Source organism: Ziziphus jujuba, chromosome 4 (genome assembly GCF_031755915.1).
Source record: "Ziziphus jujuba cultivar Dongzao chromosome 4, ASM3175591v1".
Taxonomy (NCBI): domain Eukaryota; kingdom Viridiplantae; phylum Streptophyta; class Magnoliopsida; order Rosales; family Rhamnaceae; genus Ziziphus; species Ziziphus jujuba.
This window is the reverse complement of record NC_083382.1, coordinates 5,345,515-5,362,223: the sequence shown is the minus strand read 5'-3', so window position 1 is coordinate 5,362,223 and position 16,709 is coordinate 5,345,515. Positions and strand designations below refer to the sequence as shown.

Below are 16,709 nucleotides of genomic sequence, written 5' to 3'. Positions count from 1 at the left end.
TAGTTTGACTTTTAAAAAAATATGAGAGTGAATTAATATTGGTCGTCAATTTGATCTGATTTGAAGACAAAAATAATTAAAGCATATCAAACAAATTATAATTATTCCATCTTAAAATTAAAAAGATATATCTGATCATTGAAAATCGAAATTCTTACAACTATAAAAGAATTAAAGAGTTTGCAAGTGGAAACCTTTTTAAACCTTTTTAAAAAAAAAAATGAAAAATAGAGAGAATATCGACTTAAAACAAGTTTTACAGCCAACCATGAGTTGTTTGATACGAATTCTCTTTTTTTGTTTTTATTTTTATTTTTTTATTTTTTATGTTTTTGTTATTATTAAACCTAGTGGTTCTAGAGATCCCTCAACTATGTTAGCTCTATCACTCCCAAAAACAAAAACAAAAAAACAAAAAAACAAAAAAACAAAAAGTTAAAATAAAATGTTGGCTTGGAAAACAAAAAAAATGTTATCTCTATTAATATCTAAACTATCTGTTTTACTACCTGTGAAATGTGATTTTCTTTTTTTTCTTTTTTTTTTTATCCTCATTTGTTACTATATGCATTAGCAATTTGATATAATGAGCTATTTAACTAACTTTATAGCACCATATATTAATGTGATATAAAACCAAATGGAAGAAAGAAGAAAATACATATAATTTTTAATTTTTTAAAGAAAAATCCAATGCTATTTAAACACCATTTAAGAATTTAATTGATTTAAATAAAAACGATTTATTTGACCTTACTAGTTTTTTAGAGTTAAAAAACAAAAAATAACAAAAGAAAAAAATTTAAAATTAACATTGACATATATGATTTGTTATACACTTAAATAGCCAATAATAAAAAAATAAATTAGGTTGTTCACTAAATTATTATTAATATTTGTAGCGTTGTAATAAGCTTGAATGCCTCAAGATTGACTCGTACAATTCGGTTCATTCAAACTCTGACTCATCTACAAAATAAGCCTATCTTGAACAATGGATTATGATGAGCTCGTAATTAGTTCAAATTTACATTTTTTTTCTATATATATCTATATATATATATATATATATAGAAAAAAAATTTATTATTTACTTAAATATATAGAAAGGTTATAATGCATAAATATTATTTTTACATTTAATTTTGTAAAAAAACAATTATAGAAAATGAAATGTAGTAATAATTTAGTGATTAAAACAAATTTAATAAATTAAATATTTTCATCTATAACAAACAGAGGCAAGCTAAACTGATAAAAGAATTTTAAAATTTGAGTTCGAGTCAGACTTGATTATCATAAAATTATGTAAGCTGATCTTAAAAATCTTACAATTGGATTAACTTGGCTTATTTTCACCTCAGAATGTTTGGAAATAATTTCTAAATGCCTAAAATCACTATAAAAAAGATAAAAAGCACTTTATTGTTTGGAAAAGGAAAAAAAAAAAAATTTGAAATCATTTTTTTGTAAGTTATTATTAAAAAATCATCCATTCTGTGTTACTAGAAGTACTAATAAAATCTTCTTTTAAAAATCAATTCTTAAAAGAAAAGTGATTCCTAATAATGAGAAATGAATTTTTAATCATATTAAACAATACCGTGTTAAAACACATGCCTAGATTATGTAAATTGGTCATTTGCATATCAAATTTAGTTTTTCATCCATATCTAACATAAATTATTGTGTAAAAGAAGATTTAACTTGGACTACATTGGAACAGAAAAAAAAAAATGAATAAATAAAATTGGACTGCCTTGGATCAAACTTTTTTTTTTTTTTTTTTTAATGGTTAGATAGGCTATTTAAAATCTTGTCCAATTAAATATAATTAGTTTGGAGAATTGTTCAATTTGACCAACCACATCTCAAAGGGTGGCATAGATGTCTTATTAAGATAATATGATAATGCCTACTCATATAGACCACTTAATAATTACCATATCATATCTTTACTCTTTGGTTAAATCTAGTACTAAAATTGTTATGTATTATATAATATTTGAAATCTTATCCAATTAAATATGGTTAAATTTAAAATAATCTAATTTCAACCCATCTATGTACCAAACTGTGTATATGATTACACTCCAGATAATCATGACTAATAACTTTTAGATGACTATGACCATCAATGATCAGGATCACGGATAGTAGCTTTCAAATCTTGCGTTTCGATCGCTTTGGGTGTATAGGAATATGATTGGAGTGCGAATAGAATTTTCAGAACAAAATGCAAATTAATTTACAAGTGAGGCCCAAAACCCAGCCCATATCCCCCCACCCCAAAAAAAAAAAAAAAACAAAAAAAAAAAAAATCGAATGGAACACTCAAAGTCATTTCTCATCTTCGTAGTAGGACGACAGACTACACACCACCAGGCAGCAGACAAACAGAAGAAGCAGCAGCCGCCAGCCTGGTTTCTGATCGATCTTTCTATCTTTCCTTCTTAGACCTCCAGATCGAGACGCACAATACCCATTATGTCCATATAACATCGCCAAAATTACCGCAAATGCCTCTCACTCTTCAACCTTCTCTATCTCTTTCTTGTACCACATTATCGCCGATGACTATGGAAATTAGTTCTCGTTTCCATTAGGCTTTTTGGTTTTCTTTTAAGATTAACAATTTCAACGCTTAAGCAGAAAGACGCTGTTTCAACTGGTCTCTCACTATGGAACAGGTCAGTACTACTTCATTTTTTTTTTTTATTTTATATAAATTTATATATGTAAATAGAATTAGTGTAAAGCTCTGACTGGTAATTGTTAATGGATGAAAATGGTGTGTGTGTGTGTGTTTTTTTTTTTTTTTTTTTCTAATTTAATAGTATGAGAAAGTTGAGAAGATTGGAGAAGGAACTTATGGAGTGGTGTACAAAGCTCGTGACCGACATACCAATGAGACCATCGCTTTGAAAAAGATTCGTTTGGAGCAGGAAGATGAGGGTGTTCCTAGCACTGCTATTCGAGAAATTTCACTTCTGAAAGAAATGCAGCATGGCAACATTGTCAGGTTCGATTTTATTTATTTATTTATTTTCCTTCTCAATTTTGAGATTTTTTTTTTTTTTTTTTGGGGTGGGGGAGGAGTCAATGAGGATTGATTCTTTGGAAATTTGACAAAAATGTCCAATGTATATGAATGGAAATAAATAAATTAGAGGGTTTTTGAAGTAAGAATCAGTGTGTCTGGAATCTAACTGTTTGTTTGATTCAAAAGTTGGAAGGATGTAATTATTCCCTGTAGATTTCTCTTCCTCTTTTTGTATTGATCTGTTAAATTGACATAGCTTGGATTTCTATGTAAAGAGAAAAAAAAAAAAAAAAAAAGGAACAGAAAAAAAGTAAGGCAAAATGTCTGATGCATATATCATGGTTCAAATAGTTGCAATGATCACTCCCATGGCAATTTTTTGCTCCTTACTGCCTCACTCTCTCTCTCTCTCTCTCTCTCTCTCTGTGAAAGGATTTTTGTAACAAGATAATTTATGGGAATTTCGTTGACAGATTACAAGATGTAGTGCATAGCGAGAAGCGTCTGTATTTGGTTTTTGAGTACCTGGACTTGGATCTGAAGAAGCACATGGATTCTTCTCCAGAATTCGCCAAAGATCCTCGTCAAGTAAAAGTGAGTTTTCCCCAATTTAACAAATGTCCCTTAGAAAAAGGTTTTTGTTTGCTGACTTTTTGATGATCCGCTCAATCTGTGGCCAGTATTTTTCCTTTCTTAACCTTTGAATGATGGGCTGATTTACTTGGAAAGCAATTTAAAAATAATGTTCCTCATGTTAGTTCTGGCTGTCCTTTGATTATCCTGCCTCTAGAGTTTTCTGATTTGTTAAAGGGTCCTAGATGCTTATGGTTGTATTCATCATTATAGTCTTCTCAACAAAGTTCACCTCTCACAATAGTTATATCGTATGCAAACTTGCAAACTACATTTTTTGGCATGCTTTGTACCTCCAATATTTTATAATAATTTATAGTTTAATCTAAATGATAGTTGTATGCAATGTCCGTTGTTTACCTTATTTTGGGCTTGAAATCATTAGTCCTTTTTGTTTAATTATTCCTGATTCTGATAATTAAATGGGATGATAATGATGCATCTGAACCATGTATAGTGGAGGTTTATAAGGTTATTTTGCATTTCTACAGATGTTCCTTTATCAGATTCTTCGGGGCATTGCTTATTGTCATTCTCATAGAGTTCTGCATCGAGATCTCAAACCCCAGAATTTGTTGATAGATCGTCGTACAAATGCTCTAAAGCTTGCAGATTTTGGATTGGCTAGGGCATTTGGTATTCCTGTGAGGACATTTACTCATGAGGTACGCATAGCCATGGATTTAAGCTTTCCTTCTGTTCTTGGAGTTATTTTATAATACCTGATTTTGAAACTGAGTTCTTAAAATTGCTTTATGAACAAATTTTTTCTCCATTGAAACTGAAAAATACAGCTATAAAAGTTGAATAGCATATGTTGCAATTTATGCCCTGTAAAACAATGTGGTACTGCATTTATGATGAAAGTAGGAATTCAGACAGCTCACACCTGCTGTAATTTCAACGCAGGGGCTATTGGAAGCTTAAATGACAAGTTTATTTAACTAGTCATGACAACTTTAGTTATTCTTTCAAAGAATGGGAGGTACTTTGTAAATTATTTGTCTTCTTTTAGGATGTAAAGCTGCTTACTCAGCAGTTTTCTAGATAGTTATGATAGCATAAAAATTAAGTTTATTGTTGGAACTAGGAAGTTAGTAATTTCCAGGGAGAAATATTGGCGAGTACATTTTGTTGTATGTTCTATGTTTCTTATGGGTTAGCTATTTTCATAACTTCAGCATATTGGGTAATGAGAGTTTTGAATGGTTTACATAGATGGACAAGTCATTTTGAGCCTTAAGGTTAAGAGTGTTTTGGTGGTTCTTTCTAGGTGGTGACACTCTGGTACAGAGCTCCTGAAATATTGCTTGGGTCCCGCCATTACTCTACTCCGGTTGATGTTTGGTCGGTGGGTTGTATATTTGCTGAGATGGTGAATCAAAGACCATTATTTCCAGGGGACTCCGAGATTGATGAATTGTTCAAGATATTCAGGTGAATACATTTGCAATCAAATTCCTTCCAATCCCATTTCTTCTTTGTATATTCTTTTAATGGCACATCTGCTGCCAATGTTATAATTAATAAGCTGTGTCTGTACAGCTCCAGTCATTGAGAATTCAGTGATTTACACAAATAAATTGGTAATCACCTTAGGTAAGATATAAATTGCCAATAATGATCCTGTAGTTGTTATGTACAGGTCATATTAAGAATCTTTAAGTGTCTTCTTTAACTTTCAATGTAAAATAGACAGTATGTATACAGTTGGGCATTTGCCATTAAATTATAGAGTGGTTTCAAGATTTCTTATTGAAAGGGGATGCAAGATGGCTTCTGGAGATGATGATGGGTACAAGATTTATTGACTGGCCAATAGTATATATGCTCTGACAAGTGTAGCCAGTTTACTCTTGAAATGTTCCAGTGTATTTCAGTTCTTACATGTTTTATTGCACCTTTACATGGTATCAAGTAATGTGATTGTATGATCTCCAAGAATTTAACAAAAGTTGTTTTCTTATGAAAATACCATGATCGTGTACATTGAATATTTTCCTTATGAACGTGATCTCTCTCTCAACTTATCATTTTATCTTTTCACTGTAAATTGATGCATCTGCGTTACATTTTCGTAAAAGAAAAACAGTGCTTGTCATGTGCAAGCCAAAAAGTATTTGTCCAATCTCCACCTCTGATGTAACCCTTGCTTTACAGATATTAATTTGGAAATCAGTGAAATTCTTTTTCTTAGCTTTGCAGAAGTAATATCCTTTATCTCTGTATTTCACTTCTATATTTATGACTACAAATCAAATATTAAGTTGTATTTATGCTCTACTTGCATTATGGTCCTGCATGAAGAATCTTGGGTACTCCAAATGAGGATACATGGCCTGGGGTGAGTTCGATGCCTGATTTCAAGTCTGCCTTTCCTAAGTGGCCTGCTAAGGTAATTTTCACTCATCTCTGTTTGCTTTACTTCCCTTATGGAATCCTCTTGATTATGTTTTTACTTTGCAGGACTTGGCAACTGTAGTTCCAAATCTTGAATCAGTGGGTGTTGATCTTCTTTCTGTAAGTTTACTTACTATTTTGTACCTCGTTGCAAATAAAATGATAATGCCTTAACTTGCTAGGATGTCCATTCTTACTATTTCACATAAATTTGTATTTTGTAACATTTGATAGGATGTCCACTCTAATCCATGTTTTCTAGTTTTCTTTGGGACAATCCATAGTTTGGGAAAAACTAAATTTTCTTCCATCTTTAGTATGGATGTCTGTTTCATGGTTCTTCCTCTGTTTCTGAATATTTCAACAGCCAAGTAACTCCTTTTACAACGAGTCCAATTATCCAAATGCTCCTTAACTTGAGGGCTAGTCAAACATTTGTATATGAGGGAAAAAAGCATGTTTATTTATTTTATTTCTTTAGTTTTCCTTGTTTGGTCTTTGAGATAGGTGTTAGTGTTTTAGTAGAATGCTAATGATTATAGCAACTTCAACTTGGCTTGATAGGCATTGTTTTAGTAGAATGCTAATGATTATAGCAACTTTAAGTTGGCTTGATAGGCATTTTGTAACTCAACTCACTTAAGCTTTAATTCCAAACATCATAATTCTACTTTGGATGTTATGCATGGTTAAGAGCAACTGCTAATTTTAGGTTTTTTATTCCTCGACTGTTTTATTTCACATGACAGAAAATGCTGTGCTTGGATCCCAGCAAAAGAATTACAGCAAGGAGTGCTCTTGAGCATGAATACTTCAAAGATATTTCATTTGTACCCTGATACATGTGTTCATCTTTGTGATAGACATTGTCTATAGGTTAATGTGTGAGACTTGTGTGCTTCCTTGTAATTTTTTTCCCTCAATTTCTTGAACATAGTTCAGATAATGCTGATTTGGTTGTTAGCAGATATGTTAGATTCAACAGGAGTCAGGCTCTCAGTGTCTCTCCCCTCTCTTTCATCTATTAAAATTAAGACATGAATTGCGCTTTTGGAGTTGCTTGTAATTGACAGATTGATTGCATGGAAACAAACTTTTTGTTTGAGAAATGGAAAGTTAGGCTTGCTTGTAATTTGGTCTCATGGGTTTTTGTCCTATCCATCTTTGCTGGAGTGGGCTTGAAAGCTTGCAACCTTGTGGTTTATTTCACTTTTACCCTTCGATTTTTCTGTTGTGATCCCTTTAAAAATTCCCTATTGGAAATTGCCATGATGGGAATTTGTTCTTTTTCATGTCAGAATGCTATTTAACATTAATTTTTTGTGATTTTGAGATTGAGGTATTAAAAAATATATAAATATATAAGTGAAATGCATTTTAGTGCTCTAAAACTTACAGGATTTTGCAACAAAATTTTATAAATTGAGTAAATGCACTTTAAAGTAGTGATAGGATGGAATTTGAGCTACCAATCCATTTTGATCATATTGCCATAAATTTTAAAATTGAAAGATACCGATGCGACGTTTTAAATTTAAACTAATAGATTTGAAAGTTTAAACTGTAATAATGCAATTGTTTTCTTAAAAAATATTTCTTCGAGTTTATTACTTTATAAAATTGAATATTCAATGTAGTTTTTATAGGTTATAATTAATTTGTAAAAGTGTTAATAGTTTAAAATCATATGTGGAGAACAAGATGATCGGTTTTACAGTATAGAAAATAATTCAAGAAGAGGTAAAAGAAAGTATAATAATAATAAAATGAATCCTGTGACAGCACGTTGGCAATTTGTTCATTAAAATTTTAGATATTAGTAAAACTAAATACAATAAATTTGACAACTCGAGTATTATTGAATTAAAATTTTTGGAAGTTCATGAATACTCTAAACATTTTATCATGTCAAAAATGAAAAGATTTTTTTATTTTATTTTATTTTATTTTTTTGTTTCCAACTGTTTTTTTTAAAAGTCAATGCTTGTTCTCTTCCCCACCCTAGCTGTGTTCTATTGTTCTTGGAGCATGGACTCCAGCCAATTTTGTGACTGTCTTTTTGATTTTCATTCCCATGGTGGTGGTCATTGATTTTGGGAGCTAAGGTCAGGTAGTTTGACTTTGAGAGCTCTATTCTCTTCTCTGAAGCTCATACTTTCATTTTGTCCTCTGCTTTGATTTTCCATCTCTCTGCATTTTGTTTTCTTTCTTGCTTTTCTTGCTCCTCTTGAGACTCACTAAGCACTTCATTTGGTTAATTTCTCAACTATACATAAAAAACCAGAAGCTAAAAGGTAATATATATATATATATATATATATTGAATACTCTGCTGCCCCATTACATGTGAGTGCTATAGTACTTTCAGTTCCTTCTTTTATCTTTTCTACCATTTGATTTCAAGTGGTTTGGTTGACATTGAATTCATTTTATTATTTATTTATTTTTTCTATTGCATTCCAACTTGTTTAAACTGGGGCCAAACGACTCAAAAAGTACTAAAACAAATACGAATTCAATAATTTTTAATATTTTCATATTGCAGTCTGTATCATATGCCTCTTGTAATGACTTCTTCAACTTTTGAGTTTTGACCACGTAACCATTCCTTCATTCCCTAGTCATTGTTTTTATCTATGAATCATAAAAAGAAAAAATAAGATAAATCAATACATAAAAAAATAATAAGAGTATAAATAAATGAACTAATATGGGAATAAATTGAAACAAAAATAAAATGTGAGGAAGGAGGATAATGAAAATGTATTTTCTAAAACACAATGCAATGGTAGATTTATATTGTCTTAAGAAGTCAACGATCCGATCTCTTTTCTGTCTTATATTCTTGAAGCGTTGACTCCCACCAATTTCTGATGCTTTTCCATAAACATGGTGTTCATTGACCGTGGGAGATGTGTTGAAAAAACGTTGCAGCTCATCTCCTTCTCCTCTCTTCTCTCAGCTTCATATTGAAAAAGAGTAACACATTCTTCCCTTTGCATTTTGTTATCTGATTTGATTTTCTATGTCTTTGCATTTTGCTTTCTTTGATTTTGTTTTGCTGCTGTAGTTGTTTTGCTTTTACTTCTCAAAAGATCCAAAAAAAAGAAAGAAAAACAAAAAGACAAAAAAAAAAAAAAAAAAGGGAGGAAAAAGAAAAAAAAAAATTTCATTACTTCCCAAATTTTACATCTTTTTGTGTTGCTTTTTTCGAATTTTGTTACCATTTCCTGCTCATAAGCACGTTCCATTTGGGTTTTAAATTCATTCTCCAAGAAAAAGAAAGGGAGACTAGAGGAGGGGGGATAAGAGTTGTATGGAGTTTGTTATTAGAATTGGTGTTTCTGTGGTCACAAAGATGGGGGAGTGTTCAGTTTCCAGCCTCGGCCGTCAACTGGGTTATCTGTATTATTACAAAAGCAATATAGAAAAGCTGGAAACTCAAGCTCAGGATTTGAAGAATGCAAAAGAGAGGGTGAAGCATTTGGTTGAAAATGCTAAAAGAAAAGGTGAAGAAATTGAGAATCATGTTCAACAGTGGTTTAGTACAGTAGATGTGATCTCTGAGGAGGTGGAAAGTTTTCTGAAAGATAAAGTCCATGCAAATACTGGGTGTTGTTCCAATGGATCGTCTCTGAATTTGGTGTCACGGTATCGGCTAGGTAGGAAAGCGAAGAAGATGACACAAAAAGTTGTTGAAATAAAAGATTCAGCCTGCTCTGATAACATTTCTTATGTTCCTGTTCTACAAAGTAGTTTTCCAAATAAAGGGTTCATGGCTTTTGACACAAGAAATTCAACTATGATGGGAATTATGAATGCTCTTGTTGACATTAATGTTGGTATAATTGGAGTGTATGGGATGGCTGGTGTAGGTAAAACAACACTTGTTAAAGAAGTAGCTAGACGTGCCTTGGAAGAGAAGCTATTTGATGATGTAGCTTTGATTGTTGTATCCCATACTCCAGATCTTGTAAGAATTCAACAAGAAATTGCTGATAAACTAGGTCTAGTATTCCATGAGATTAGCATCAGTGCAAGAGCAGATCGATTAAGACATCGATTGAGGAATGAAGAGAAGTTCCTTGTAATTCTTGATGACATTTGGAAGGAACTTGACCTTGTAGATATTGGAATAACTTTTGAGGATGATCAGAATGGATGCAAGATTCTTATGACCTCGAGATTTAAAGATGTGTTAAGCAATCGTATGAGTGAGCAAAAGAACTTCCCAGTTGAACTTCTATCAGAAAATGAAGCATGGGATTGGTTTAGGAAGATAGTGGGAGATCCAATCAAAAATTCTGATATCCAACTTTTGGCGACTCAAATTGTTGAAGAATGTGGATGCCTGCCAATCGCCATTGTAACAGTTGGACATGCGTTGAAAACTGAAAGCTTGTCATCATGGAATGATGCTTTCAGACAACTCCAAAGGTCTAATCCAACGAATATTGAAGGAATGAATGAAAAGGTTTACTCCAGTATAAAGTTGAGTTATGATTTCTTAGGAAGTGAAGAAGCAAAGTCATTGCTTTTGCTGTGTTGTCTACATAAAGAAGATGCAAACATAGGAATTGAGGACTTATTGAGATATGTTATGGGTTGGGGCTTGTTTCAAGATGTCTATAAGATGGACGAGGCAAGAGATAGGCTGCAGATTATAGTTGAAAAGCTCAAAGCTCGGTGTTTGTTGTTGGATGGTGATTATCATGACACGGTTAAATTGCATGACATCATACGCGATGTTTGCATATCAATTGCATCAGTTGATAGGCATATGTATAACATCAGAAGCAATGATGATCTAAAAGAACGCCTAAACAAGAAAAAACTCAAAGACTCAACTGCAATTTCCCTACTCTGTGAGAATGTTGGTTATCTTCCCGAAAAGCTAGAATGTGCTAAGCTTCATTTCTTTTGGATGTGGAAGATTCGTCATCTACAAATCCCTGATCATTTTTTTGAGGAAACCAAAGAGCTGAGAATTTTGGATTTGTCTTATTCCTATTTAGGAGTACTACCTTCATCTTTTTGTTTCCTTCAAAACCTCCAAGCATTGTGTTTGCGTGATTGCTGGCTCAGAGACTTGACTTCAATTGCAGAGCTGAAGAACTTGGAAGTTCTTGACCTTTCAAGATCCAGCATTGAGGAGTTGCCACGTCAAATAGGGCAGTTGACTCGTCTTCGGTTATTAGATTTGACAAGTTGTTCTCGTCTAAAAGTGATTGAACCTAACATACTATCAAGCTTGATTCACTTAGAAGAGTTGTATATGAAAAAGAGCTTTTCTAAGTGGGAGGCTGCTGGTCTCAGTGAGCTGAAGAATTTGGTGCATTTGACCACTTTACATCTAGAAATTGCAAATTCCAACATTTTGCCAAATGACTTGTTTCATGATAAGTTAGAAAGATTTAAGATACTAATTGGAAACTTGAGTGGCTGGAGCGACTGTGGAACTTCAAGAATGCTGAAACTAATCAATTTTACGAAAAACAGTCTATCAGAGGAGCATGGTCTTCAAAGATTGCTGAAAAGGTCTAAAGAGTTGTACCTTGATGGATTGAAGGGTGTGGAAAATATTGTTCATGAATTAGATTGGGAAGGATTTCCTGAGGTGAAGCATTTCAGCTTAAAAAATAATGGTGAAATTCGATATTTCATTGACTCGGAGGATCAGCCTACTCCATCTGTTGCCTTTCCAAGTGTAGAGTCATTTACTCTTCGATCTATGATGAAACTAGAAAAGATATGTAATGGAAAACTCACAAAAGAGTCCTTTGGTAAGTTAAAATTTTTGGAAGTTAGCTACTGTTATCAATTGAAAAATCTCTTCTCATTCTCCATAGCTAAAGGCCTTCTGCTACTAAAAGATATCGAAGTTACGTACTGCAGCAGGCTGGAGGAGATAATTACATGCAACGGCGAACATGATGCTTACTGTGTTAATGGTACTGAAGAAGTGGACAACATTAAGTTTTCTCAATTGTGTTCCTTGAGGCTGAGAGATCTACCAAAGTTTTTACAAGTTTCTACTTGTCTAAATGAGGAGCAATTGACAGAATCTTCTAGTTCTACCATGTCTTTTTTCAATGACACGGTACATTTTTTAACTTATGTCCCTTGAATTATTAGCAGCATTGTAAATTATAATAAGTATGTTCTTGTCTTTATCCAATTGAAAGGAAAAAATAAACTTTGATTAACAACTAGTATTTGCAGATTATTTCTTTCCCCATATTGGAGACCTTGGAACTATCCTTGGTCAATGTTGGAAAGATATGGGATAACGGGCTCACAGTCACAGACTCTACTTGCTTTCAAAATTTAGTGACATTGAATGTGAACAACTGTGGATTCTTAAAGAACCTATTTCCGTCTTCTGTGGCCGCAAATCTTTTGCAACTTAAACGGCTTGTGGTAATGATGTGTGATATGATGGAAGAGATAATAAGCACAGATGAAGTGATGGATAAGAAGTTCAAGTTCCCCAGACTCAATTCTCTAACGATACGGGGTCTTGAAAAACTCACAAAGTTTTGCTCTGCAACTTTTGTTGAGTTTCCATTGTTAACTGAACTTATCATTTTGAGATGCCCAGCATTGAAGACATTCAATTCCTATTCAGCAGAGAACCATGATGCATTATCTCTCTTCAATGAAAATGTGAGGTTTTTAACTTCTCTCTCTTATTTTTCATACATTCATTTTACTACTTTCTGTGTTTGGCATAATTATAAAATAGTTATATTCGGTTTAAAAATTCATCAATATTTGGTCTCCTACAGTCAACATAATTCTTCTAAATCCATAGTTTTGAAAGAGTTAGCATTAAGAGTGAAAACAACTAAAGTTTTAATCTAGTGGTATACTGGAGGTCAATAATTTTATTTATTTTGCTCTTTTTATCAATGTTAGTTTTATTTTTATTGTAAGGAAAAAGATAATATTCTAGTTTTTGACTCACCAATGAGACAAGTTTTGTATAGGTTGCATTCCCCAGCTTGAAGACAATGGAAATTGGATCAATAAACAAACCCAACAGGATTTGGTCAGACCAATTAACTGAAGATTCCTTTTGCAAATTAGAAGATGTGGAATTCACCAACTGTAGGAGTCTAACGAGCATATTTCCATCTGGTATGCTGAGAAGACTCTGCAGTCTGACAACATCAAGAGTATCGGAATGTCATATGGTAAAAGAAATATTTGAAATCCCAATAGCAGATGTGCAAGAAGAATCCAAAAACACACATAGTCAACTGAGTAACTTGCACTTGTTCAAATTACCAAGTCTGAAGCATGTGTGGGGTAAGGATCCACGAGGGATTCTTACCTGCCCAAATATCCAAAAACTTTATATCTATGAATGTCCAAATCTGCAACATCTATTTCCATATTCAGTTGCCAAAAGTCTTCTTAAACTTGAAATATTATGCGTAATAGATTGCGGGATAAAGGAAATTGTTGCTGAGGAGGAAGGGTTAGTGAAAATGCCCAAGTTTGTGTTCCCACAATTGACTGATCTGAGATTGGTAAAAGTGCACCAACTTGTAAGATTTTATCCAGGACCACATACTTCAGAATGGCCTTTGTTAAATTGGCTGGTGGTGTCAGAATGTATTGTTGAGGTTTTAGCTTTAGAGTGCCAAAGCTTCTTAAAGACATATGGACTGGCTTATCATGGTGTTCCACTTGAACAACGTCACCTGTTTTTGATTGATAAGGTAAAGACTTCAAATTTGGAATACTATCTTCTTCTCTGCTTATTTGAGTTTACTTATCGTTTTTTTTTTTTTTTTTTTTTCCCTCTAAAATACATACTTGGATAACTGTTTTCCAGGTTGCATTTCCTAGACTGGAAAAACTGAAATTGGAGCGAATCTTGCTAAGTAGGATATGGGATGATGAACATGAAGGCTTGGTTGGTAAGGAGGAATGGGCACAAATACTTTCACATGTAAGGGAACTAAAACTATCTGACCTGTCCAACTTAATGTACTTATGGGAGGAGAGTACTCAACCATGCACAGCCTATAAGAATTTAAACACTCTGGAAGTAATAAATTGTGGCAGGTTGAAGAAATTAGTACCATCCTCAGTGTCTCTTCAAAATTTGGTAAATCTGATAGTGTCAGATTGCAGCAGAATGGTATATCTGTTATCTTCTTCAACAGCTAAAAGTTTGACGAAACTGAAAAAGATGAGCATAAGTCGATGTGAAATGATGGAAGGAATAACTTCAACTCACGAGGAAGGTAATGACGACGAAGGTGAAATAGTTTTTGATCACTTGAAAGTTTTGGAACTCAATAGTTTACCAGCCCTCACAATGTTCTACCCTGGCAACTACGAAATGAGTTTTCCAAACATGGAAGAGATAGTTGTTAGACAATGTCGTGAGATGCAAACTTTCTGTCATGGAGTCATAAGCACCCCAAAGCTGCATAAATTATTGATAGATGAGGAAGATGAAAATTCTAGTGAATCTGATGCAGAATGGGACGATGAATATGAAGAATTGTTTCCTCACCGTAGGGAACATGTTAGATTCACTGAAGATGTGAATAGCATCATATTACAGCATTGGAATAGTAAGCATGGCATTGGCATGGAATTACAACAAATGTTTACAGAACAGGTAGAAGCCTAGCCCTGCATTTACCTAAAAGTGGCTTTAAAAATTTATCATAAATTCTAATATTTGCTCTAGCTATCTTTGGAGTTGTGATCTATTGTCAGTTAAAAATGATGAGGAGCGGCATTTTATTATTATTATTATTATTATTATTTTCTTCGGGTTAAGTGATGAAAAGTATTTTCACTCAACTATAAATTTTCATTGATATGGATAAAATATGAAGCAGAGAAGCTGAAAATTGTGTTCTCTGCACGTAGAGAAAAAAAAAAAAGGAAGATTGATGGCATTGGTATGGTGTCTATGAGACTATGACTAAGTATTTAAGTATAATATATATATATATATATATATATGTGTATATTTTTCATTTGTGATAGTCACTGGTAATAAAATGTGCAATTTTAGGAAAACTGTCAAGTCTCACATTATTATGATTAACTTGCAACAGGATGATCAGATAGATGAAGAACATTCTGATGGAAATTCTTACGAAGATTATGAGCATTTTATGAGTACAAGGCAAGAGTTCCTTCCATTCATGTTTGCTTCCAATTTTTTATATGCTTTCACTCATAATAAATATACTACAGAGACGGTCAAATCATCAGAGTTTCTGATCAACAGATGGCAAGGCATTTAGTAATACATACATACATGCATACATACACATATATATGCATGGATGTGTATGCATATTTGATGCATTTTTGCTACTAAAAAATAACGTTGATTCCCCTATAAGTTGTATTGAGAGTCTTGAGTAAACTTACGTTTTAACCGTGGAATATATTTTGGCATGTAAAAGGTCACCTGAAGGAAGTTCTATAGAAGTACCGCATTATGAAGCAGATGAAAATAGTGAAGAATCTGATGAAGTTTAGTTTAAGAATTGACTGTTCCTGTGAAGATTCCAAGTATTTGGAGATGATGAATTGATGGGTTCCAATAAATTTGTAGTTTGAATGTGCTTCCTTCAGTGTTTGGCAAATTACAAAAGCCCTTGTTGGGGATATTGTTTGAGAGAATATGAAAAACTACATGTGTTGTGTTGTATCCTTTAAATCACGTTTCTAAGCAAACCCAAGAGAAATTGCATTCTAATTGTTAATTCTATCCAAAGTTAAGAAATTCATACATACTTGATTTTTTTGGCCTTTCATCCAATTGTGATAAAAGCTTTCATTAATCCTTTAATCGTTTTCATTTACTTTTGATCTCAGATCTTTTTGTTTTTTTTTTTTGGCATCACCTTTCAAGTTTTAAGAAAAGAAATTTGATATGCTATGTATCTTGTTTTTAATTTTTAATAAATCATCAAAATTTTCTTACACAGTCTGTCAAGTAGAAAATAGACATGAATTTCGTAAAAATAAAACCAGAAATATAAATCCTCAATTTAGTTAGGCATGTTAGGATTTGCTGAATAAATGTAATTGAGAATAATCAAACAACAAAGGAATAGAGCGAGAAAGAAAACAAAATAGTGACACAGAGATTTAACGTGGCTTGGCAATGTATCTACGTCCACAGAAAAATGTAGAATCTATAATCAACTATCAAATAGAACGGTACAAGATTGGTGGGGAAATCAAATCAATTCTCAGAAAATCCTAAACCCCAATACATCCAGTCTTTAACAGAATATCCTAATGTAACTGATATACATGGATATTTATATGAGAAAACAAAACTGGATGAAAAACGGATCCAAATAAAAATTTTGAGTTATTATTATTTTTTTTAACAAGGCAAGTGTATACTCGAGCTATTAGTATTTAGTACTCCAACAAAAAACACTTACAGGCAGTATAAAGAAAGATATATAATAATGTGTAAATATATATAATAGATATATATATATAGATAAATATAATAGTTAACACAGTTTTGATCCTTTGTACCACAAACGTGGTATATGTAAATATATATATATTACGGTAAAATACAATATTAATGAATACTGTTACAGTACGTTTAGTAATTTGTTCAGTA

The 16,709-nt window shown here is 32.5% G+C and overlaps 3 protein-coding genes across 4 annotated transcripts in view; 2 read left to right on the top strand and 1 right to left on the bottom strand.

Moving 5' to 3' along the window:
- The window catches only part of LOC107405133 (E3 ubiquitin-protein ligase SINA-like 10), a 134,291-nt gene that overhangs the window by 19,290 nt on the left and 98,292 nt on the right, over positions 1–16,709 (bottom strand). The gene's annotated exons all lie outside the window — the stretch shown is intronic.
- LOC107416239 (cell division control protein 2 homolog A) lies at positions 2,345–7,208 on the top strand. The gene is made up of 8 exons (XM_048472093.2): positions 2,345–2,690; positions 2,838–3,022; positions 3,517–3,637; positions 4,168–4,341; positions 4,950–5,113; positions 5,984–6,071; positions 6,143–6,196; positions 6,826–7,208. Exons 1-8 carry the CDS (start codon positions 2,682–2,684, stop codon positions 6,913–6,915), a joined length of 885 nt encoding a protein of 294 aa, XP_048328050.1. The 5' UTR covers positions 2,345–2,681; the 3' UTR covers positions 6,916–7,208.
- On the top strand, positions 7,770–15,861 carry LOC112491239 (probable disease resistance protein At4g27220). Of its 2 annotated transcripts, XM_060816514.1 has the most exons (6): positions 7,771–12,176; positions 12,299–12,742; positions 13,066–13,803; positions 13,920–14,717; positions 15,166–15,236; positions 15,523–15,861. In XM_060816514.1, the coding sequence occupies exons 1-6, from the start codon at positions 9,393–9,395 to the stop codon at positions 15,596–15,598; spliced, it is 4,911 nt and encodes a 1,636-aa protein (XP_060672497.1). In that variant the 5' UTR covers positions 7,771–9,392; the 3' UTR covers positions 15,599–15,861. The 2 variants fall into 2 exon arrangements, with proteins under 2 accessions (XP_048327468.2, XP_060672497.1); XM_048471511.2 differs by having other exon boundaries at positions 7,770–12,176; positions 15,166–15,861.

Bases quoted from the DNA above. Each gene is read 5' to 3' on its own strand.
- LOC107416239 (XM_048472093.2), top strand. The intron at 4,342-4,949 runs GTACGCATAGCC...GGTTCTTTCTAG, and splicing joins TGAGGACATTTACTCATGAG to GTGGTGACACTCTGGTACAG. The intron at 6,197-6,825 runs GTAAGTTTACTT...TTCACATGACAG, and splicing joins TGGGTGTTGATCTTCTTTCT to AAAATGCTGTGCTTGGATCC.
- LOC112491239 (XM_048471511.2), top strand. From the start codon at position 9,393: ATGGAGTTTGTTATTAGAATTGGTGTTTCTGTGGTCACAAAGATGGGG. The intron at 12,177-12,298 runs GTACATTTTTTA...TAGTATTTGCAG, and splicing joins TGTCTTTTTTCAATGACACG to ATTATTTCTTTCCCCATATT. The intron at 13,804-13,919 runs GTAAAGACTTCA...ACTGTTTTCCAG, and splicing joins ACCTGTTTTTGATTGATAAG to GTTGCATTTCCTAGACTGGA.